At 49.5% G+C, this 20304-nt stretch overlaps 2 protein-coding genes and 1 pseudogene across 14 annotated transcripts in view; all 3 read right to left on the reverse strand.

The window, feature by feature from the left end:
- Nucleotides 1–4: 4 nt before the first annotated feature.
- On the reverse strand, nucleotides 5–8227 carry Coro6 (coronin 6). 6 transcript variants are annotated; one of them, XM_013076926.3, is made up of 12 exons: nucleotides 8026–8160; nucleotides 6662–6921; nucleotides 4793–4915; nucleotides 4218–4347; nucleotides 3942–4123; nucleotides 3222–3341; nucleotides 2691–2810; nucleotides 2147–2251; nucleotides 1906–2051; nucleotides 1503–1560; nucleotides 1168–1398; nucleotides 7–1069 (listed from the first exon to the last, which is right to left on the reverse strand). In XM_013076926.3, the coding sequence occupies exons 2-12, from the start codon at nucleotides 6857–6859 to the stop codon at nucleotides 944–946; spliced, it is 1539 nt and encodes a 512-aa protein (XP_012932380.1). In that variant the 5' UTR covers nucleotides 6860–6921; nucleotides 8026–8160; the 3' UTR covers nucleotides 7–943. The 6 variants fall into 6 exon arrangements, with proteins under 6 accessions (XP_021093914.1, XP_012932380.1, XP_087048080.1 ...); XM_087191954.1 differs by lacking the exon at nucleotides 8026–8160 and adding an exon at nucleotides 7545–7866; XM_004857071.4 differs by having other exon boundaries at nucleotides 8–1069; nucleotides 7963–8227.
- LOC147823835 (uncharacterized) lies at nucleotides 7686–12180 on the reverse strand (annotated as a pseudogene).
- A 124-nt stretch (nucleotides 12181–12304) lies between these two features.
- Nucleotides 12305–20304, reverse strand: part of Ssh2 (slingshot protein phosphatase 2) — a 303918-nt gene continuing 295918 nt past the window's right edge. For all 8 annotated transcript variants that reach the window (XM_087191951.1, XM_087191952.1, XM_087191950.1 and 5 more), the window contains one exon: nucleotides 12305–19380. In XM_087191951.1, the coding sequence (XP_087048077.1) occupies nucleotides 17308–19380 (2073 nt within the window). In that variant the 3' untranslated portion in view covers nucleotides 12305–17307. The remainder of the gene's footprint in view (nucleotides 19381–20304) is intronic.

Here is a 20304-nt window from a genome sequence, read left to right on the forward strand (position 1 = left end):
GGCTTTTTTCCTACCTGATTTTACTGGGGAGGAGTAACCAAGGTGGGTGGGTTGGGGAGTCCTGCTGAACCTCCCTGTGAGGAAGACTCTAGGGTAAGAGGATGGTGAGTCCTGAGCCCAGGCTCACATTTGCTAGGTTTTCTGAGGACCCTGGGAATCTCCCCTTCACCTGCCACCAGCCATACAGGAGGTACCTACTTGCACTTAGTAAAACATGTCATTATGTCTTGTTTTCTTCACAGAGTTAAGGCCACAGCAGAGGGCTGGGGGCAGTGTGTGTGTGTGTGTGTGTGTGTGTGTGTGTGTGTGTGTGTGTACGCGCATGTGTGTTGTGAACCTGATTTCTCTGGCTAAACTGTCTGGAGGAAGCTGCCCTATGATCTGTCATAGACCCCTGGGTTGGGGCTCTGCAGGCGGCGTATGCATCTGCAGAACTGGGGTGCTGCCTACTCAGTACTGGGGTTCACTGCTCAGATTGGTGGAATCAAGTGAGCTGATTAGGGGAAACGCCCTAATTTTCCCCACTCAGTCTGGGGAGATTCGTGGAATGACCACTTCTTTAAGGTCAAGCCCAAACTCCCCAATATCCCCAAGCGTTCTGCTAATAACTAAGCATTTCCCCTGTCCAGGACAAGGGACAGGGGATACCATCTCGCCAAGCAGCACCATTGTGAGGCTCCCTGTTACCCGGGGGAGCCCCCTTAGGCAAGCTCCACCAAGTCCTGAGTCCTGGACCGTGAGCGCAGTCTGGCCCCTCCCAGACAAACTCGGGTCTCCCATAAGCTCCCTTCTTCTAGGTCTCTCGTGAGGGGTATAGTTTCCTTCCCAGTTCAGCCTCCTACCCCAGCCCAGGAAGGCGAGGTCCGGAGTCCCAGACCAAAGGCTGGAGCGGCCGAGTCGGTGCACCCCGCCCGGTCCCGCCAGAGCACAGCCGCGCATCGTGCTAGTCGGTGCCGTCCACCAGCTCACACAGCATGTTCTCCAAAGCCGTGATGCGCTGCTCCTGGGCCTGCACCCGCTCGCGAAGGGCCTTAATCTCCTCCAGCAGCGTCTCCAGGGTGTGCTGTTGCTGGGGCGCGGAGGACGGAAGAGGCCGTGTGTGTGTGTGGGGGGGGGAGTGAGGGTAGAGGACGTTTGGGGTCTGGATGGAACAGGGCGGGATCTTACCGACAAGGAGGCGTCGCTGGCTGACTGGCTGCGGCGAGGGCCAGAGGGCGGGCGCTCATCCAGGATGTTGCGTTTAGTTACCCGGAGCTCACGGTGCTTAGGGGGCACATAGCCGTCCCTAAGCGAAATGAGCACGGGTTCGGCGTCCTGACCCGATAGCCATTCATCCGCTTCCAGGGCAGCCTCTGGTCCGGGTGTATCCGGGTATAGATCGTCCTGGAACAGGTCTGACTGCGGGGTGGGTGGACAGGCAGACCCGTGTGAGCTGGAGGCCAGGCCTGCTGCGCTCTCTTCCTCCTTGGCGCCTTGTCCCACCCACCCTTCTAGCCACTCACCTTGCGCGGCACAGTCATGATGATGGGTTCACACTTTCTTTCGTGCAACTTGTAGAACCTGTAAGGGGAACCGGATTCATCAACCCCTGAAGACTCCCACCCACTTAACGTCTCTGGTCTGGGACCGACGGGTTGGAGGCCAACACTTGCCGAATGTCTACCCCGCTCGTTGTACTTTACACGCATTTCCAATCTTGGTGTAAATCACCTCTGATTAGACGTTTGTCATTATTCAGAGAATGTCAGGCGAGTGAGCTTTGGGCCGGCGCTGAAACAGACCTGTTTGATCCCCACCCCCAACTTTCTCTTTTCCAAAACACAGCACTTTAGGGGAACCCTTGGTGGCTAAGACCTGACAGAGCAGGGGCAGAGGCAGGCATGCGGGAGGGCCACGGCTGCTGACCGGGCGATCTCACACTTGCTGACGTCCAGCCCCCGTTTGGGCATGAAACCCATGCCCCGCTGCGGCTCTTTGCTGCTGAATGTGTTGAGGTAGTGCACGAAAGGTGGCTCATCCGTAATCTCAAAGTACCGAATGCTGCTGTCACCCTGAAAAATCAGTCGGTTCAGAGGGGTGGTCAGGCAGTCCCCACCCATCTCCATCCTGCTCCCTGCTCTTCCTGGCGGGGCTAGGCTGTCAGCACCTTGCCACACAAGTAGACGATGCCAGAGTCGGGATCATAGAAGGGCAGTAGGACTCCGTTGCTTGTGTCCATCTCCTGCAGTGCCACTGGTTCCTCGAAGTTGCTCTGCCCGAGCACAGGAGGCGTGACCAGCCCTGCCCATCCTCCTGTGCTCTTCCGCTACTTCGGATCCACCTTTATGTTTCCTGTCCGCCCCAAATCCCACTCATTCCTAAGGCAGCCCTGGTGAGAGTTAAAGTCCCCTCCCCTGGAGACATCGCTGTCCCACTCGGGCACAGGTATCCCCTGCGTCACCGCCATTGCATGCAGTCACCGCAAACCACCCCCAGGGACTCGGCATCACCGGGTGCGGGCACCAGCGCGAGCTTCTTCAGGCGACGCAGAAAGACTAGGCAGAGGGGTGGGTGTGGGGAGGCAGGCACTGCGGAGGCGGAACAGCCTCCAGCCCCGTCCAGGCAGGCATGCCCTGCGGTGGGGGGCGCCCGGCCCCTCTCGTGTGATGCCAGTCCCCAGGGCACACACCCCAAGCCTCGAGCTGCGTTACCGGGTCCCACAAGCCCAGCTCTCGCTGGCTCATGCGGGTGAATCCCGTGGTGAAGATATGACCCTGGCGCGTGAAGACAGCCCGCATGGGCCTCATCCCCTCGTGGGCTGCAAACCTCTCCTGGGGGAAGGGGGAAGAAGGGAGGGGCATCACCCAGTTGCCTGCCCTGGGGAGCTTGGAGGGCCCAGATCGACTAAACAGCTTGCTGACTTGGGTGCAGGAGTGGGGGCCAGGGAGAGACAAAGGGGTCCTAAAGAACTCGGGTTCTCTAGAGCCAGTGGCTGGACCCTGGCCTGGAGAACATCTGGGCCTGAAGAGAGTAGGAGGCGCGCGGCTCTCAGCGGATCCGAAGCCAATAAGCGCCCTCAAAGGGTGATCCCTACAGCAGGCGATGTCTGCTGGCTTCCCGGGGTCGCAGCGAGGCTTTTCCTATAAGGAGCTCCCTGCTCCACTCTGGCCACCGCGGGGCAGGGCGCTCCTGTCTGACCCAATGAAGGAGCGAGTGAGCGCGCCCGGAGCGGCCTGGCCTACCGGGTCCCAGAGGGCGAGTTGCCGCTCACTCATCCTGCTGAAGCCGGTGCTGAGCAGCTTCCCGTCTGCGGTGAAGACGGCCCGCAGCGGGCGGGCGCCCTCGTGAGGCCGGGCTCGCTCCTGCTCGCGGGGTTAGTGGGTTAGAGTGCCCATCTGCCTACCCGCTCCTAGCCGCGCTCCACCCGCGTGCTCCACGCAGACGTGCACCCACCCCGCACGCCCCACATTAGACGGAGGCTGGTGAGGCGAGTCTCGCTGCCCTCCTAGGGGACCCATCGGGACTAGCAAACCCTGACCCCCACCCCGCGCCCGCCCAGCGGATCAACAAGGATGGGAAAGTGCCAGCTCTGGAGCCAGCGGTCAGGCTCCAGACCCTGGAAGATGGCGCTGGCTGATGGCTGAGGAAAGGGTCCCGGATCTCAGGTTTCATGCAGGTTCTGGTGGGAGGATGGTTTCCAGCTTCTCCCCTCCTCAATCTCAAAGCGAGGAACCCCCCTCTGGGCTTCTGAGATGCAGGGGAGGGGAGGGAACAGCAGCAAGGCAGCAATTGGAGGCTGGGGGCTTACTTGGGGCAGGGAACTGTGGTTACAGAGACTTGGGGAGAGGAAGACTAGTCTCGAGTAGGGTTGGGGCAGATGAAAGCTGGGACCCGGGCTCTGATGACCAGTGGCAACAACTGGTCACTGGGTGAGTGCTGCTAGGGAATGGCCCGGGACTCACCGTCACCACTTGGCCCTTTCTGGGGTTGATAATACGCAGTGTCTTGTCCTTGCAGGTGGTGGCTAGCAGGCTACCATTGCTGTTCCAGCACACACTGTGGATGACGTCTGGGTGCATGTCGTCTAGGCTTATCAGCACCTCCCCAGTGCCCACATTCCAGATGATGATCACATTGTCACCACCTGTCCAGAATGGCCAAGCATGGTCACCTGGGCCCCACCTCTGGTGGTTACCCGGCTCTCATCTACAGTAGGGACCCTCCCTAGGGCCCCAGACCTGCACTGAGTAGGACGTTCCTGGCAGTGGGGTGCCAGGAGAGGACGCCCACACGCTTGGAGTGGCCCTCGAGTGTGATGATAGGTTCTGTAATGTTTCGCACAGGGGTATAGTCTGGAATCTGCCACACCTGGGTGGGAAGAAAAGGCAAAGAGTTGGTGGGATAAGGACCCAGCTCTGTTCCTCTGCTCCTCCCCTTAATCCTACTGGATATCTTCAATGGTAGGAGTCAAATACAGGCAAGATATGGTGATGTCTGCATAGGGCAGAAGCAGCTGGGAACCAGGAGGGGGCACTGCCAGCTCTCCAGAGACCTACCTCCGCATTCAATCTAGCAGGGAGACTTCAAAGCATCCCCCCACCCCTGCCCCCAGGGCCCCAAGTTGTTCAAGGCTATAATTAGCCCTAAGCAGTGCATCCTGGGAGGGAGTGGACATGTAGCTAAGAATAGCTTGGAAGCTGAGCAGGGCAGGGCTCTGGGAGTCAGCACCTCTCTAGCACCTTCCCCAGCACAGGTAAGGCAGCCCTCCCTGTCCCCTTGCCCAACGGCCCAGCAGCATCCACCTGGCTCCTACCATGATGGTGGTGTCGTCTGAGGCACTGGCGATGACATTGTCATTGTGTGGGCACCAGTCAATGTCCAGCACAGGTGCAGTGTGCCCAGTGACCAGCGGGTAGTTCTTATCCACTCGTCCTGTCTGGAGGGGTCAGAGAGAAGTATGGGGCCACTTTCCTGTGGTATGTATGTGTATAAGTGAGTGTATGTGTGTGTGTTTGTGGTCCTGGGGGGATTGAACCTAGGGCCTTGCACATGCTAGGGAAGCACTCTACCACTGAGCTAAAGCTCCAGCCCATCGTGTGTGTGTGTGTGTGTGTGTGTGTGTGTGTGTGTGTTTGGAGTAGGGAGCAGATCTGTTTACATCTCAATTCTCTATCATCCATTTCTCTGTGCAGACTCCTTTCTGCACCTGTAACCTCCTTCAGTCCACTTCTTGCACTTTGATGAAGGCAGAGTCGAAATAATTTCATATTAAGGAACCTGGCACAGAAAAGTGAAATGACTTAAGCAATGATCCACAAGATACTGGTGGAGCCCAGACTTTAACTCTCAGTCTAGTACTTTATTTTTTTTGGTGCTGGGGATTGAACTCGGGACCTTGCGCTTGTGAGGCAGGTGGCAGAACCACTGAGCTAAATCCCTATCCATTGGTCTAGTACTTTTTCAAAAGTCACCTACTTGGAGGAGGCAATTCTTGAACCTGTTCTCCAAACTGGAATGTCTTTGGGAAGGCCCTGGTGGAAGAGTTCAAGGTGAGGCAATCCTCAGGGCAGTGCCCCTACCCACCCTTGGCAAATCTCTCTTGTCACTGGCTTCACCTTGGAACCAAAGTAGCAGGCAACCCTGGTACCTACTATCTTCCAAACTGGGGCTAGGGAATACTGCCTTTTTTTGATCTTCATGTGCTCCTAGTAGGGGCTCTAAGCCTCTGCAGGGGCTGGCACTGGCTCAGACCAGGCAGTAGCAGAGGAGGTGACTATGTGGCATTTAAATAGCAGTTATACTGGGGAAGGAGGCAGCTCTAGCTGAAATTTGAGCCCTGGGGATGGTGTCCTGGTTGGTGCCTGTATTGTCTAGGGTGAGTCACTGGCTATTGTCAGGCCAAACCCTGTTACTAGTGAGGTCTCCCCGACAAGTTATAGGGTACCAGAGTCCAGGCTAAGGCCACGTATTGACATGTTTATCGTGGGGCTGGAGAGAGCCAAGGGTCTTGAGGTTACACAGCAAAGGTGGCAGTCATTGCCTAGCCCCCTTCCCTAGGGTAGGGAAAGATCTGGTCCTATGTGTTATGTACCCCTGCCTTTCATTCTCATTGTACCTCATGGTAAGAACCACTGTGGAGCTGGGTGAAGTGGACCATGCCTGTAACTTAGCAAGTTAGTGAGACCCTATCTCAAAGGAGAACTGGGGACATAGCTCGATCCCCACTACTGGGAAAAAACAAACAAAATCAGAGAGGAGGTAGCTGAGGCCTCTTTGGGTAGAGCCTGACCCTGTCCTCAGTGTGTGGCTCTGAGCTATTATTTGATCAGTCATCTTGCGCTGGGAAGGAGGATGTCCAGCCTCAAAACATGAGTGGGTGTGGCATTAGGCAAGGCAGGGAGCTCTGCTGCATCCCAACCATGTTCATCTCCTGACTCCCAGGTCCCTCCCAGGAACAGGGTGCTGCATGGTGAGGTGGCAGGACAGGGAGCAGATGTAAGCCACTGTGGCACTGCTGCTCAGGGTGGAGTAAAGAAGCTCCCCTACTAGCTCCTGAGGGTGTGGGGGAAAGGAAACAGCCAGTCCACACAAACTACCATCCTTACTGAGGAATGGAACCAGGTGAGAACACAGGGGCCCTAGCCAGGGCCCTCCCAGGTGCTTCTTTCCTCTCATCCCTCACCTTGGCCAGAGGCAGGACAATGAAGGCACCCCCACCTCCAGCCTCCACGATGATGGCTAGGAATTTGGGGTTGACAGCACAGAAGGAGCTGTCCCAAGTGACCTTGGACACACGGATGTCCTCATAGGTCTGATCAGCCTTTGCTGCCTGCCCAAACACATGGCGGAACTTGCTCTGCCGAACCACGCGCCGGCTCATGGCTGGGGTAGAGATGGAGGATCTCAGTGTTCAGAAATGCCTTTGGTCCTTAGTCTTGTGAGCTGTGGGAGGGAGGAGGTGTGGATGGAAAGGCAGGTGAGAAGGGTTATTTGACCAAGAGTCAGGTCTTGTAGTTTTCTTCAAAGTTATGAAAGTATGGGACAGTTCTTTGCCACCTGTCAAATTCTGTTTAATGTGAAGGGCTATGATTTGGGGCCTGACTTCTCCTTAGAGACCCAGGCTGGGGTACAAGGCATCTTGACAGGGTCTGAAAGCTTCCTGAAAGAATGTTTTGGGAGCAGCTCAATGCCAGGCTGCCCTCTTGCTGCTGCCTTGGGTGAACATCTGCTCAGTGAACTGTATCTCCCAGAGGCACCTTGTCCGGGATCAGAGGCCTTGGCAATTGGATCTTGGCTCAAGGCCAGTTATGGTGCAGCCCCTCTCCCCTAATCCCAAACTTGCATCTCTGACATAGATGGAGTTTTGCTTTCTTACAAAAATTTGCCAAGGGACCAGTTTCTCCTGTCAGCTAACCTGTGCCTTTCCTGCAACCTTTTTCAGCAATTTCCTCCCATGCTGCTGTGGGTGGTGGTGGGGCACCCCGTAAGGTGGATGGCTCCTTCCATTCCTCCCTGCACTGGCTTCTGCAAGAAGCCCCAACCATGGTCTTCTGGCTTCTGCTTACCGTACTTTGGGTCCCCTGCCTTGGCTGGCGCTTCCTCCTAGTAATCTCTCCTGGCGTGGGGTCCTCGACACCCGTCCCCGCCAGGACCAGATTTGCAGAGGTGGAAAGGGTGAGGTGCTTTTTCTCTAGCCAGGGCCTGTGCTATGCTGCTGTCTTCCCGAGGGGCCCCATCAAGCTCTCCCAAAGGGGCACTGACTCCTGCCCTTCCTCAGCCCAGGGCATCCCTGTGCCCTTCAAGCGGCTCCTGAAGTCCCAGGCCTGAGGCCCGGCCTCCCCACACCCTCCTCCTGCCTCCTGTCCCGGCACTGCGTTCCTGCGAGACGAGGTATCTGCGCGCTGGCCGCGGTCCGGCCAAATATAGACACCAAGTCTTCCCTGCCTGGGACCGACTTTGGCGGCGGGGGGAGGGGGCGCATACCTCGGCCCCTCCGGAGACCCCGCCTGCTCCGCTGGCTGCGGCGAAGGTGGCGCGAGGGTGTACCTGGTCCTAAGGCGGGAGGGGGTGTGCTCACGCTGCGACTCCTCTGCGGAGCCGGCCGGGAGTGCGCCGGGGACGAAGGAACTGCCTCTCAGGGTGTCCGCGGCGTCTGGGGCTCGGGTGAGGGCTGCGCGTTCCGGCTGCTGCCTGAGGCTCTCCACGGCAGCGCTCGGCTGCGGACCCAGCTGCCGCTGCCATCAACCTGAGGGGGCGGGGCCTCGGAGGGGCGGGGCCAGGGCCGAATCTGCCCCGCCCGCTCCAGCGGCGGGAAAGCCGAGCGTCACCGACTTCTCTCGAGTGGCTGCAGGACTCCGAAGGATGTCACAGTGTGCCTGTGTTTGCGGGGTGCGCGCCACTTTTCCACTCTTCGCGCTTCCGGGAGGCTGAGAAGCCCATGTTCCCAGAGCCAGGGCGGGACGCTGAGAGAGGGAGCCGGCGAGGGGGCCCACTCTCCTGGAGCAGGCGGCCCGGGGACATCAGGCGCCTTCAAGCCGCATTCCTGCCGCAATCGCGCTCCCAATTTAGCCTGTCCCTGCGGGCTGGGGTTGCGGTACTGCAAGCCAGGCCCTCTGGGAAGAGGCCCCAGAAGATGCTCTGCGGGGGATGGTCTCAGTCATTGGATGAGGGCCCCCCAGTAAACTGAGAGGGTACCTGACAAGGAATTGTGAATGCTACTGCTGTTATTAATAGCGATAGGGATCATTTGAGTACCTAAAACCTAAAAACCTAAAACCTGTGCTAGTCATTTCACTCTGCTAGAGAGGATTCATTCCATGGAGCAGGGCAGAAAGCAGCTTGAAACCAGAGAGGGGAGAAAAGTGAGCCCACGTTGTAGTCCCCATGCCCCACCTAGGTTCAGAGGGAAAAAGCTGGCGCAAATTTTTGGCCACATTTTTAGGGGTCAGAGCAGCCAGCTCAGAGGCTGTTTATCCTGACACCTAATGTTATCTGGGTCTCCTTTGAGCTGATGCCCAACTGTGTTTCAGGGAGTCTCCCCTTTTCGCAAGACCCATGGATCTGAATATTGGCCAAGGTCAAGGAGGAGATAAAAAATAACCTGATCAAAATACAGCCAGTGCTGTTGTTTACCCAATGCCTGCACACTGGATTTCTTCCTTCAGATGATAAGGCCCTCCAAGGGAGTGTGGGGACAGTTATTACTTCCTACTTTCTAGGGAACACTTGAATCAATAGCACACAACTTTCTGGAAGGCAGAGGCCACAGAGGGATACAAGGTAGTGGAAACCACGAGGGTCCCCACAAGGCTCTTGTTTCTCAGGAAGAGTTCAGGCCACTGAACAGTGGCATACAAGAGAATACTCTGAAATTGTTACAGGTGGTTTAGAAAGAATTCGTGGCATGAAGGACCAGGGGATGAATGAAGAGTTCAGGTACATGACTAAGAAGAAAGGACCTGAGTAACTCAGTTGCTCCTTTAACTCAATTGCTCTTCAGGAACTCAGTGGCTCAATAGCTCACACTTATAATGAGTTAGGCACTATTCTAGGGACTTTGCACATATTAATAAAATTCTGGTAATAACCTTCAGAGATGGGTACTGTTATTATCCCTATTTTACAGAGGAGGGAACCAAGGCACAAGAAGTTAAGTCACTTACCTATACCTATCACTCAACTGGTTGGTGGAGCTGAGATTCTTATCCTTAAGGGCTAGCATCTGGGTCCACGTTTTTTCAGAACCATGTATTTCTGGCTCTCTTTGCAGGACAATGCCATTTTATCTCACAAGTGCTGATCCTCAGAGTTATGCTATGTGGCACAGAAGACACACTGCCTGGTCTAATTAGAAAACTGAGGTTCCAGTCCCGGCTTAGTCATCCTATTTTTGCACTCTGGGCTGTAAAATGTAGAGGGCCAGGTCAAGTTCTAATTCTGCATCATTTGTGGGCAAAGAAGAGATTTGATATGTTGTCTTGTGCTCTGAAACATTATCCTTACCTCTTTCCTTCACTTTATTTTTTTTGGTATTGGGGATCGAACTCAGGACCTTGCGCTTGCAAGGCAGGTGGTGGAACCACTGAGCTAAATCCCTGGCCCTCTTTATCTTTTTAAAAAACTAAATGCCTTTCACTCTAAAGAATGCTTTGTACCTTGCATATGCATGTTGAATTCTTCCCTAACTTCCAGACAGTCCATGGGGCTGTCTCTGAAAAGTAATTCACATTTTTTTGTGACAGCCCTGTCCATGTAGAAGTTTAAGATATTAAGATCCTCACAAAGTCCTTTCTTCTTTTTTTTTTTTTGGTACCGGGGATCAAACTCGGGTCCTTGCACTTGCGTAGCGGGTGGCGAAACCACTGAGCTAAATCCTCAGCCTCAAAGTCCTTTCTTGAGACTGTTCTGAGAACTGAGATCAAACATCAACCCGTCCATCCATCTGCCAGGATTGATAGAGGTGCTGCTGTTTTCTTTGGCAATTTGGTTTGAGGGTTAAGAAACTGGTAATGCAGGCACCTCCAAGTGTAGCAGATGTTTGTTTTTGTTTTTGTACCAGGGATCAAACTTGGGGCCTTTCGCCGGTGAGGCAGGCACCGGAACCACTGAGCTAAATCCCTGGCCCCAAGTGTAGCAGTTTTAATAAATAATCATTAGAAAATGTGTCTAAATGGTCTTATAAGCTATAGAATTGTTTAGTAATTTTGTTGAAATTTCCTGTAATGTCTGAGATTTAAGGCTCAAAATATGAGAGCTACAACTCTGCCATCCTTTGTCCCATTGTCTGTAACATGACACAGTACAGTTACTAAATATCCATAGAACTTTCCTCAGAAACAAAACCTGCCTGATCTCAATCCTGATAAATCTTGAGAAGTCACCTTTCAGAAAACAGACCAGTGCTTCTGTTTCCAAGTAGTCATTTTAGGTCTTCCCTTCCCTTTAAAGAGAGCTGGGGACTCTGAATCCCTCAGTCCATTCAGCCTTTGGTTCTATCATCTGGGAAGAAGGATGCCCTCTGGGTATAGGAGCAGGGATTCACAGGTATTTGCAGGGTTCAGCACAGCCCTTCAGCCTTCCTGACAAAGCTTGACAAAGTTATGGGTGGGTGGAGCCAAACCATAAAGAACCAGTCCTGAATTCGATCCCTGGTAATGAGAGAGAGAGAAAAAACAAAACCAAAAACCAATCAGGGGAAAAGGCCAATTGGGCTTCGAGCCTCCGCTATGAACTGTCAGCTGGACTTTGGACTGTAATCCACAGAAGATAGGCATGAATCTCACTCATCTCATGAAGCTACTTTGAGACAAGGTAACACTATGTAGTTCCAGGTGGCCTTGAACTCACTATGTAGCCCAGGCTGGCCTCAAACTCACAGCAATCCTCCTGCCTTAGCCTCCCAAGTGCTGGGATTACAGGCATGAAGCCACTTTCTACAAGAAGTGTTCTGGCAATTTGGCCATGATTTGGTCCATCTGCTTCAAAAGCAAGATTGAACTTATCTAGATTGGTCAGAGACCCCAAGCACTTGTAGAATATTTTGTTATGTGACCTTACCTTTACCCTTATGCACTTTCCCTAGAGAACAGTGGCGAGCCCCTTTCTACTTGAAGCATATGATTCAGAAGGAAGCAGGGTGACTTAATTTTAGTTCAAGGCAGGGTTTTGTCTGGAAGTATTGGCACATTTGGTGAGCAATTGGAAAACAGCTCTCTCCCTAGAGTAGTGCTCTCTTGTTAATTGACAAGTGGCACCATTTAAACATCTCATGATGGGTCTGTAGAAAAGTGGAAGTGGGGCCACTGTCCCCAGCACTTTTGTCACAACTGCTCTTTGGCTCCATCTCCTTCCTGTACCACTGACATCAAATGTTTCTCCTCTTTCAGTGAGTTGAGAAGCTTTGCGTGGAAAGCTTGTTAACTCAGCTCACTAATGTCCAGAGAAGTCACTCACCTAACAAATCTTAGTCTCTGCTGGGCAGGTCACTGCAGCTGTCTCAGATCAGTCACTCTGCACCACAGATGGTACAGGAAAGTTTTGTCACTTTGCTTATTCATTCTACCATTCACGTGGTAGCTTTGACAAATGTCTCTTTTACTAGGCAAGTACTCAGCTTTGTCACTTCGAGCCACAGTCTAGGAATTTTGAGTAACCTTATCTCCTACCCAGTCTTTTATTTTGTGAAGGTTATATTTTTTCTCTAGAGTTCTTCAGGGTATGCTTGATTGGAATCAATCAATGAACATCTTTGTTCGTTCTCAGTGTTTTCCTTGTTCAACCCCTCCACCTCCAGCACACCCCTGCCCCACAGCACTTGAAGTACACATTTCATCTTCAAAATAAAAATTTATTCAATCTGTAACAAGAACATTGCATCTGCACATTTGCACACAAGTTCACATTTAAAAACAGCAGAGCACATCAGTAATAAAAAAACTATGATACAAGTGGAACATCCCAACCACCAGGAAGATTAAGGAAGGAGATGAGACCACTCTTTATATTCTACTTCAAATGCCTCAAAAAGGTCCCAGAGATTCCAGGGAGCACCTGCTTTATTTAAGAAAATGTGAGCATAAAAGTTGAGGGTAACCTAGGGCAAAGGTAACAGTCAGTGGGAGAGTCTTCTGGACTTGTTTTTATGTTTAGAACAAGTCCTACAAAATAAAGCAGAAAACAAAACAAAAAAGGCACCTTTAGCTATGCCAAGCAAACCAAAATCCAACAAAATATAAAAATCAAACACTTCTTGGTGGGCTTATTGATTAGGAAATATTTCAGAGCATTTCCCAGTTTTCAGTTCAGGTCATCACCTTGAGTGAAGCCCTGAGTATCAGCTCTGCATATGCTGCATATGTACAGAAGGTGCTGCCACCAGCATTGCTGTGAGAACACAGGTGGCAGCAGTTATCTCTTGGGGGATCTTTAGGCTGATAAGGGATGATGATGATTCCAGTTTAGAAATCCTGTCCTAGATCTCTGGGGCATTGAGAAAATGAGGCTGGTTCTCTTTTCATAGCAGAAGCCAGGCCCAGTCACCCATTTCCAGGATGGAAAAGTACAGAAGCACCTTGCAAAAGCTCTCCACTGTGTCAAGGGACCCCAAGCTCTGGGAGAAAGGTTAGGAGTGTGCAGCCTCCTGCTTCAGTGGCAGGTCTTTTCCTAATATGGTGTCAGGTGAGTTGAGGCAACAAATACACTTATATGTAATACATGCCTTGATCTTTTAGTTTGAGAGGGAAAACAAAATCCACAATGCTTTCAAGTTGGATTGGTGCTGAAATAACTAAAATTTCACCAAAAAGAAAAACAAAACAAAATTAAACAAAAACCATACTAGCCTTTCACCATTGCAACCATCACTATTAAGACACAGCATCACTGAGGAAATGACTACTATTCTATAGAGAATATTAGATGAGAGCGCAGGACACAGATGGGAGTCAGCTCCAGGTTTTACCACTTATCCATAAGAGCTGACATTATGGCATTGCTCTGTGTGAGGATTCACAGGACAGTCAGGGCCTTGGTGCCTGGAGGACTGAGTGGCCAGCAAGATGATGCATATTTTAATATTCACAATGTAAACAAAGTATCCACACATAGTTATCTGAAAAAGCCAAAAACTGGCTTAATTTTAAAATGCCCTTAAAAGTGACTTTTTGCATAATGCTTTCTTAGGAAAAAAAAATTCCCACAAAACATTTTTATCAAACATGCCTAGATTACTTCAGGATGAAATCCTCAAATGAAGACTTCTGTGAGCTCCTGCCTCAGAAGATTCTCACAGGAAGCTTTGGGTCTACTTGACAGCATCTGTCTGGAGCCATGAGCAGGAGGGGACCTTAGAGTCTAGGCTATCATCATCAGGCTGTCCTTAGAGCTCTTGGCAGTTCCCAAAATGAGAAGAGAAAATGCTATTTTGGTCAAAAGCAGGAAAAGACTAAATAGTCTACAGAGGTTGAGAAGCTAGAAATGATTCAAAACAAATATTCTAAATAGAATCTGAAAAGCAACCAAAATGAGAGATGAATACTACCATACTATAGCACAGTATGTCTACTACAGCATACACCTAAGAGTTTCCAAAAAGCAAAAAGGCGGGGGAGATTCTGTCCTACTGACCAGGTAACCATCCAGATTACAGCTCCAATCCTGTGTGCTCCTGGGGGCTTTTTAACCCATGCACTGAAATGTCAACTCTTTGTATACATGCTCTCCTCTCTTTCTCTCCCCTCCAGAGTTATTGAAAGACTATGGTGTTCTTTTAAGAAAAACGTACAGGAACTGGGCAAGAAGTGAAGTACTGGACAAGAGGTCAAAGATTTTCCTGCTCATCTCTGCTAACTTATCAAACCTACTGTTTGAGGTTTGGGTTTTCCATGAGCAGAAATGCAAAGCAAGCCACATGAAAATTATCAATAAGTTTGAAGAGAAGAAAGTCTAAAAAGTCCTCACTAGCTTATTCTGCACCTCCCTTGGATGTTGCTCAGCCAGAACTCAAGAACACTCAAGAGTGTGGGGTTTTAGAGGGCTGGCAAATCCCTTGGCATGGTTAGATTACAGGGTCTATGTAGAAGATGTTTACTTAGGCAGGTCAGTTAAATTATAAAATATAATTTAAAAAAAGGAAGGCAGAACAAGATTGAATCCTCTATTCTTCAAAAAAAGTAGTTTGTGTTTTTCACAGCATTAGAGCATTTCCTCCCCTTCTTCACTGCTATTAAATGCAGTGAGAGTGAGCATTAAACACAGTGGCAGATGAGAGGGAACAGTGCCACACTGTTGATACTTCTACTTCTTCTACTTCTTAATATGTGGGATACTGGTGCCACTCTCCTGACCTCCATGCAAATCCTCTCCTACACTCCTGCCACAATTTCTTTCTTTCTTTTTTTTTTTTGGTACTGGAGATCGAACTCCAGTCCTTGTGCTTGCACAGCAGGCGGTGAAACCACTGAGCTAAATCCCCGGCCCTCCTGCCACAATTTCTTGTCCTTTCCCCATCACAATGCTAGTGGAATTGCTCCAACAAGACAGGGTGGTTTAGATGGATGAGCCCTGGAATTCATCATCCTGTTTGACAAGCCTCCTCATACTGGCATATATACAACCCAACAAAACACTTTACAACACATAAATATCCAGGAATCACAAATCTGTGTCGATGATACATTTGGACATTCAAGGACAGCACAGATATACATAATTATTACACCATAAAGACTTTTAGCAGGTGGTTTCTTTCCAACCTGCCTCCTGGCAGTGATGTCAGACCCAACCATGGCTTCCATGTGGCAATTGGATCTTTAGCTCCTCTGGGGCACCTGCAAATAGGCTCAGTTCACCTTTTCTGTATCCTTTTGGTTGCCCAACTGTCTGTTCCCTCCAGACTCTGGCCTGTGACATCACCTTCACGTTCTGTGCATGTATCTCTTCCTCTCAATGCTGTGATGAACCAAAAACCTAAGTCTCAAGTTTGTACTCAGTCAACCCTCAGCAATGTAGACATCAACCACAGCAAACAGGAAGCAAATTTGCAAACTTCTTCAGTTCTGATGAGCTGTAGTAGGTGTTTCATCCCAGGCTAAATATGCTTTTTGTAAGAAGCTTGGAGGCTTGTTTATGGCAGATGCTCCTGTGTTAAAGATCTCCATAGCCACAAAGCAACACATCCTAAACGTAGTTATTATGGGCATTTGCCCTTGGCAGAGACCTCCCTTGTGGCCTCTCAGCCTCCATTAGGAGCTTCCGCTCTGGGCAATGCATATACACTTTCTGGCTCTGGTTCATCTACTGGCAAATAATATTCTAGGCTTTTAGTCTCAAACAGGAATCAGCCTTTAGTCACACTGTGATTTAATGGGAACCTTGAGGGGTTTCTCTGAGGAGGAAGTACTAATGCATAATTTGGCAGAAGCCAGCAATTAGAAATCTCCATTTAAACAAAATCACCATCAATATATGGTGCAGATTCCTATCCACAACTACCAGTTTTATTTCTGGTGTCTTTATGTGTTTTCCAGTTGCATTTCTATTCCTTCTTGAAAAGAATAAATCAAAAAGGACCCCACAACATCAACAACAGAACATTGTAAGAAAGTGACATTATGTACATAAATACTGTGTATACTTTGGAGAAATGACCCAACTTTCAGGGAAAGAAAGGAAAAAAAACCCCTATGTCAAGTGTTAAACAGTGATAATACAGAAAACTTTGCATTTGATGAAGGTTATACATATGTAATGTAACAATTCAAATATAATCTATGAAATTAAGAAACAGGCAGGATGGGGGGGATACAGTAAGGGAGAGGAAAACAAATTGGGAAAAAATATGGCCATTCAACTCAGAAGGCCCACAGAATTATTCAAGTAATGGAAAGGGTTTAAAAACCCTACATATGTATTCATTTTACAAGAACACATTGACTATTGATTGCTGCTTTTCAAACTTGACCCGACTTCATTTTAGTTGGGGAGACACTTGCAGAGCACATTTTCTGGCAAGGGAGGCCCAGGATGGTCATCTGTGTGGAAGCCACCAACCCAGAAGTTACTGGGCAGTGGCCTCTCTACTCTCCTCCCATCATGCTTTCCTCCACAGAAGACCTCTTAGCTTTAATTTGGTGTTCCTTTTAATTTAAAAAATTTTCTTGAGGATAAAAAATTTGCTTGATAAATTTACAGAGCCAGCTATTATCATGCCTTTCTGTAATAATATAATCTACAATATCAGAAGAAATGAATTGTACAAGACCCTCTTGTAAAGCAAAGCAGAACATATCTTTTTCAGGAACTCCAAAGGACTAGGGCTGAAAAAGAAGGCCAAGAACACTCTGAAGTCCTGGCTGTCCTTGAGTTCATCTGATGCCTGAGGTCTGGAAACTGTCATCACAAAGGCCTAGGGGGGCATTTCTAATTTGCAGCCTCAGTGCCACCCCCTCCATCTGCTTCTTTCTCTCAATCAAGCAAGCGTGCCTTTTCTGAGAGCAAAATGAGGAGCAGGTGGCAGCTGACTGAGAAACAGCAATTTGCCTTGATAAAGGTGTTCTTTGAAAATGAGGTTTTTTTTGAGGTTTGAATTTTAAAAAAATAAACAATGATAAAATGGTCCTGCCATCCAACTCAATCTCTCCGTCCTCACATATACACACACACATACATGTACACGTACACACTGAAAAACCCAAACCCTGCATGCGCCAGGAACAGTAAAATGACCAAAATATTACAAAATTAACCAATAAAGTGCATGTTCCTTACATATTACACCTGCCCCCTTTACATACATTTCTTTTAGAAAAATCACATGTAATAGGCTCAGAATCACATGGTGTTATAGAAGGGGTTGGTTGTCCGTTTTTTATCATTTGTCCGAAGTCTTCTAAGGGGGTGAGTTCTGCCGTGTTGCTGACGGGGTGCCATGGCCAGCCCTGGAGCTGGGCCTGCATCCTGCAGTCCCTGGGTCTGTAGCAAAGGAAGGCCTCCTTCAGAACTAGTCAATTCTCGTCTCACCCTGGGGAGCAAACACTGCTGACTATAACCAAATTCTTTGGCATACTGCACAAGGGGCCTCTCCACTGGTTTGCTCTGGGCAATACACTCTGTTGTTTTGAGTGGTTCTACAAAATATTTAGTGGGCTCTGTGTTCTGGGTGGCATCTAGGTTTTCTGGGGGTGCCTGGGCCTCCATGGCATGCATGCCTGAATCTGTTCTGATGAAGGGCTGAAGCACTTTGAGATGAGGGGATTCAGAGGAGACAGACTCTCTCTCTGGTAAACAGTCTTTACAGAGGTCCAGGTAACCTAACTTGGCGAGAGAAGCTGAGCGCCTCATTTGGGATGGTTTGGGGATCCTTACCTGGAAAATCACTCGGGACTCAATTTCTTTAGCACGCTCCTTTACCACACCAGGGCTGTGGCTGAGACCCTTTATATTTTCACTACTAGAGCTATGTGGGAGTCTCCAGGCTACCTGTGATGGGTCCAGTTTTTTCTGTAACTCCCCAATGTTGTCATCAAGTTTGCTAATTAAATTTAGGTCTTTGCAGTTTAACTGGGAGCCCTTGTGTGGTGCTTCATCACCACCAGAGAGATGGCCCTTCTGACTTTCTTCCCAGCTGACTTGTTCTGCAGAGGGCTCACTGTCTGTTGTGCTACTTTGCTCTGTGCAGCCTTCCAGGTGAACGATGGTCTGGGGATGCAGATAATCGAAGTTGGCAGGTAGTATGTGGGTTGTATGACTGATAAAAGGTGCTGTTGTTTCCAGGGCTGTCAATGGGCTGTTGTCTCTGTCTTCAGGGCTGCTCAACATGGAGGTTGGGTTGGTGGGCCTATCTTGCTCTGGAGAGGAATGAAGCAGAGGTAGCATTTGGGGGTGCAGAGAAAGCTGGCTGGGGTCCAGAGTCCTATTCAGATTTTCATCCAGTGCACACAGCATAGTGACAGACTTCTCTACTTTTACCTTCCTCAGTCCTTGGTCCCCCTTCTCTTTGCTTGTGGCTCTTTCACCCCCTGACCCAGTGTGACTGAGTGATGTAACTGTGTGAGTATATTCAATGATTTCTATCCTTTTGGGAAGAAGGATGTCCTGCGTCTCAGACCCCTGGCATGGAACTACAGTCCCTTGCTCCTCTGGGACTCCTTGCTTTGTTCTAATATCTAACCTTGGGTACTCCTGAGTTGCTGCCAAGGGGTGATACTCCAGCAGCTCAAGTGCTGGAACAGTGGCATTCTGCTCACATTGGGATAGTGAGCCAGCCTCAGACTTACTGCATTTCCCTTTGCCCTTGCTCACTTCTGGTTCCTTGGGGGCAAATGAATATTCTGTGGCTTCATCATTTTTCCCTTTTGGTGCTAGGTCTGCCACAGAAGAATCATTCTTAGAATTCTTGCGAGTAGACATTGAGGTACACACAGGGGCAGGACTGTGGTGGTCCTGCTCCTGCCGTAAACGCTCTTCAAACTCCAGGGTGGCTCGCCTCACAGACCCAGGGCACCACTTGGCACCTGAATGCATGCCTGGGCCCCACAGCTCATGTTCTCCTTCAGTTGGTTCCTCTTCTTCCAAGTCTACTGTGGATGAGTGTGTGGTTAGGCAGTCTTCTGGGTTGCACTTCCCCGAGTCTTTGGCTAGTTCAGGCTGGGCTGGGCAGAAACCTTCATCCTGCTCCATATGCCCAGGTTTATTTTCTGGGGCCTGGGTTCTCTCAAGGGACAGCTCATGGATGGTGCTTTTCTTTGGTGTATGACATGGGTTGGATACCATGTCTCCTTTCAGCTGCATCTGCCCAACTCCTTGACTGATGGATTCAATTTCAGTGACAATTTCTTTGACTGAAATTGAATTTTCTGAATGAGAATGTATGAAGATGTCTGGGCTGATCAGTTCTGAGATTGCCTGAGAAAAGAAAGGAATGAGATTATGGCAAATTGTAGCCCAATTAAAGTGCTAATATTCTGCTTAATAATCCTTGGATGCAGGAGAAACTATCTAACTATGAGAACACAAAGTATAGACTGCCTGAGTACCATACTCTTTTCATCTGTCTTGTCAGGCTAGAAGAAAAAACAAAACAAAACAAAAACAACAACTGGGATTCATCGAGGTCAGAGATAGAAAATTCATCATAGGTTACATCGTAATCTACTACACTTTCTACTCTGTTTACTCAAGCAGGATTCTAATTCAGTACCTTGCTCTAAACTGAACAGTAGGTAGCTGTGGGGGCTTCTACAATCCGTATTTTCCTAGGACTAGGAACCTCCAGGAATCAAACCTTTCTCCTCTGGCCTGTCAATTTCCAGTTTGATATTAACTTATTTAGAGGGAAGAGTGCATTCAAAGGCTCAGGGGCACCTTAGATGTGCCCAGATGGATACAACTGTCACCTGATATCTGATCTGGAAACTAGCCTCTCTCTTCTCTCCTGTCTTCCTAGCTTTCATCCATATCCTCCCCACTACAACTCTTACCAACAGCATTCCAGATGCACTCATGTATCTGACTACACAATCCCTAAGTTTCACATGCTTCCTTCTGGGAAAGGTATACTTGACTTATGCAGCCATGTGCCTCAGCAAACATCATCACTCTTAGACATTTTACTCTTTTACCAGTTATAAATTCCCACATGTATTTGGAACAAGGCCAAAGAAACAGCCCAGTGCAAAAATCAGGTCTTATTGTTAAAAAAAAAGAAAGAAAAGAGAAAAGAAAGAATTTTAAAATCTGGAAATGGATCCTGTATACTTCTCTTTCTTTTTTATTTTTGATACCGGGGATTGAACTTGGGACCTTATGCTTTTGAGGCAGGTGGCAGCA

The sequence above is a fragment of the Heterocephalus glaber genome, unplaced genomic scaffold (genome assembly GCF_053883595.1).
Source record: "Heterocephalus glaber isolate CG9 unplaced genomic scaffold, H.glaber_assembly_v1.0 deba00001564, whole genome shotgun sequence".
NCBI lineage: Eukaryota > Metazoa > Chordata > Mammalia > Rodentia > Bathyergidae > Heterocephalus > Heterocephalus glaber.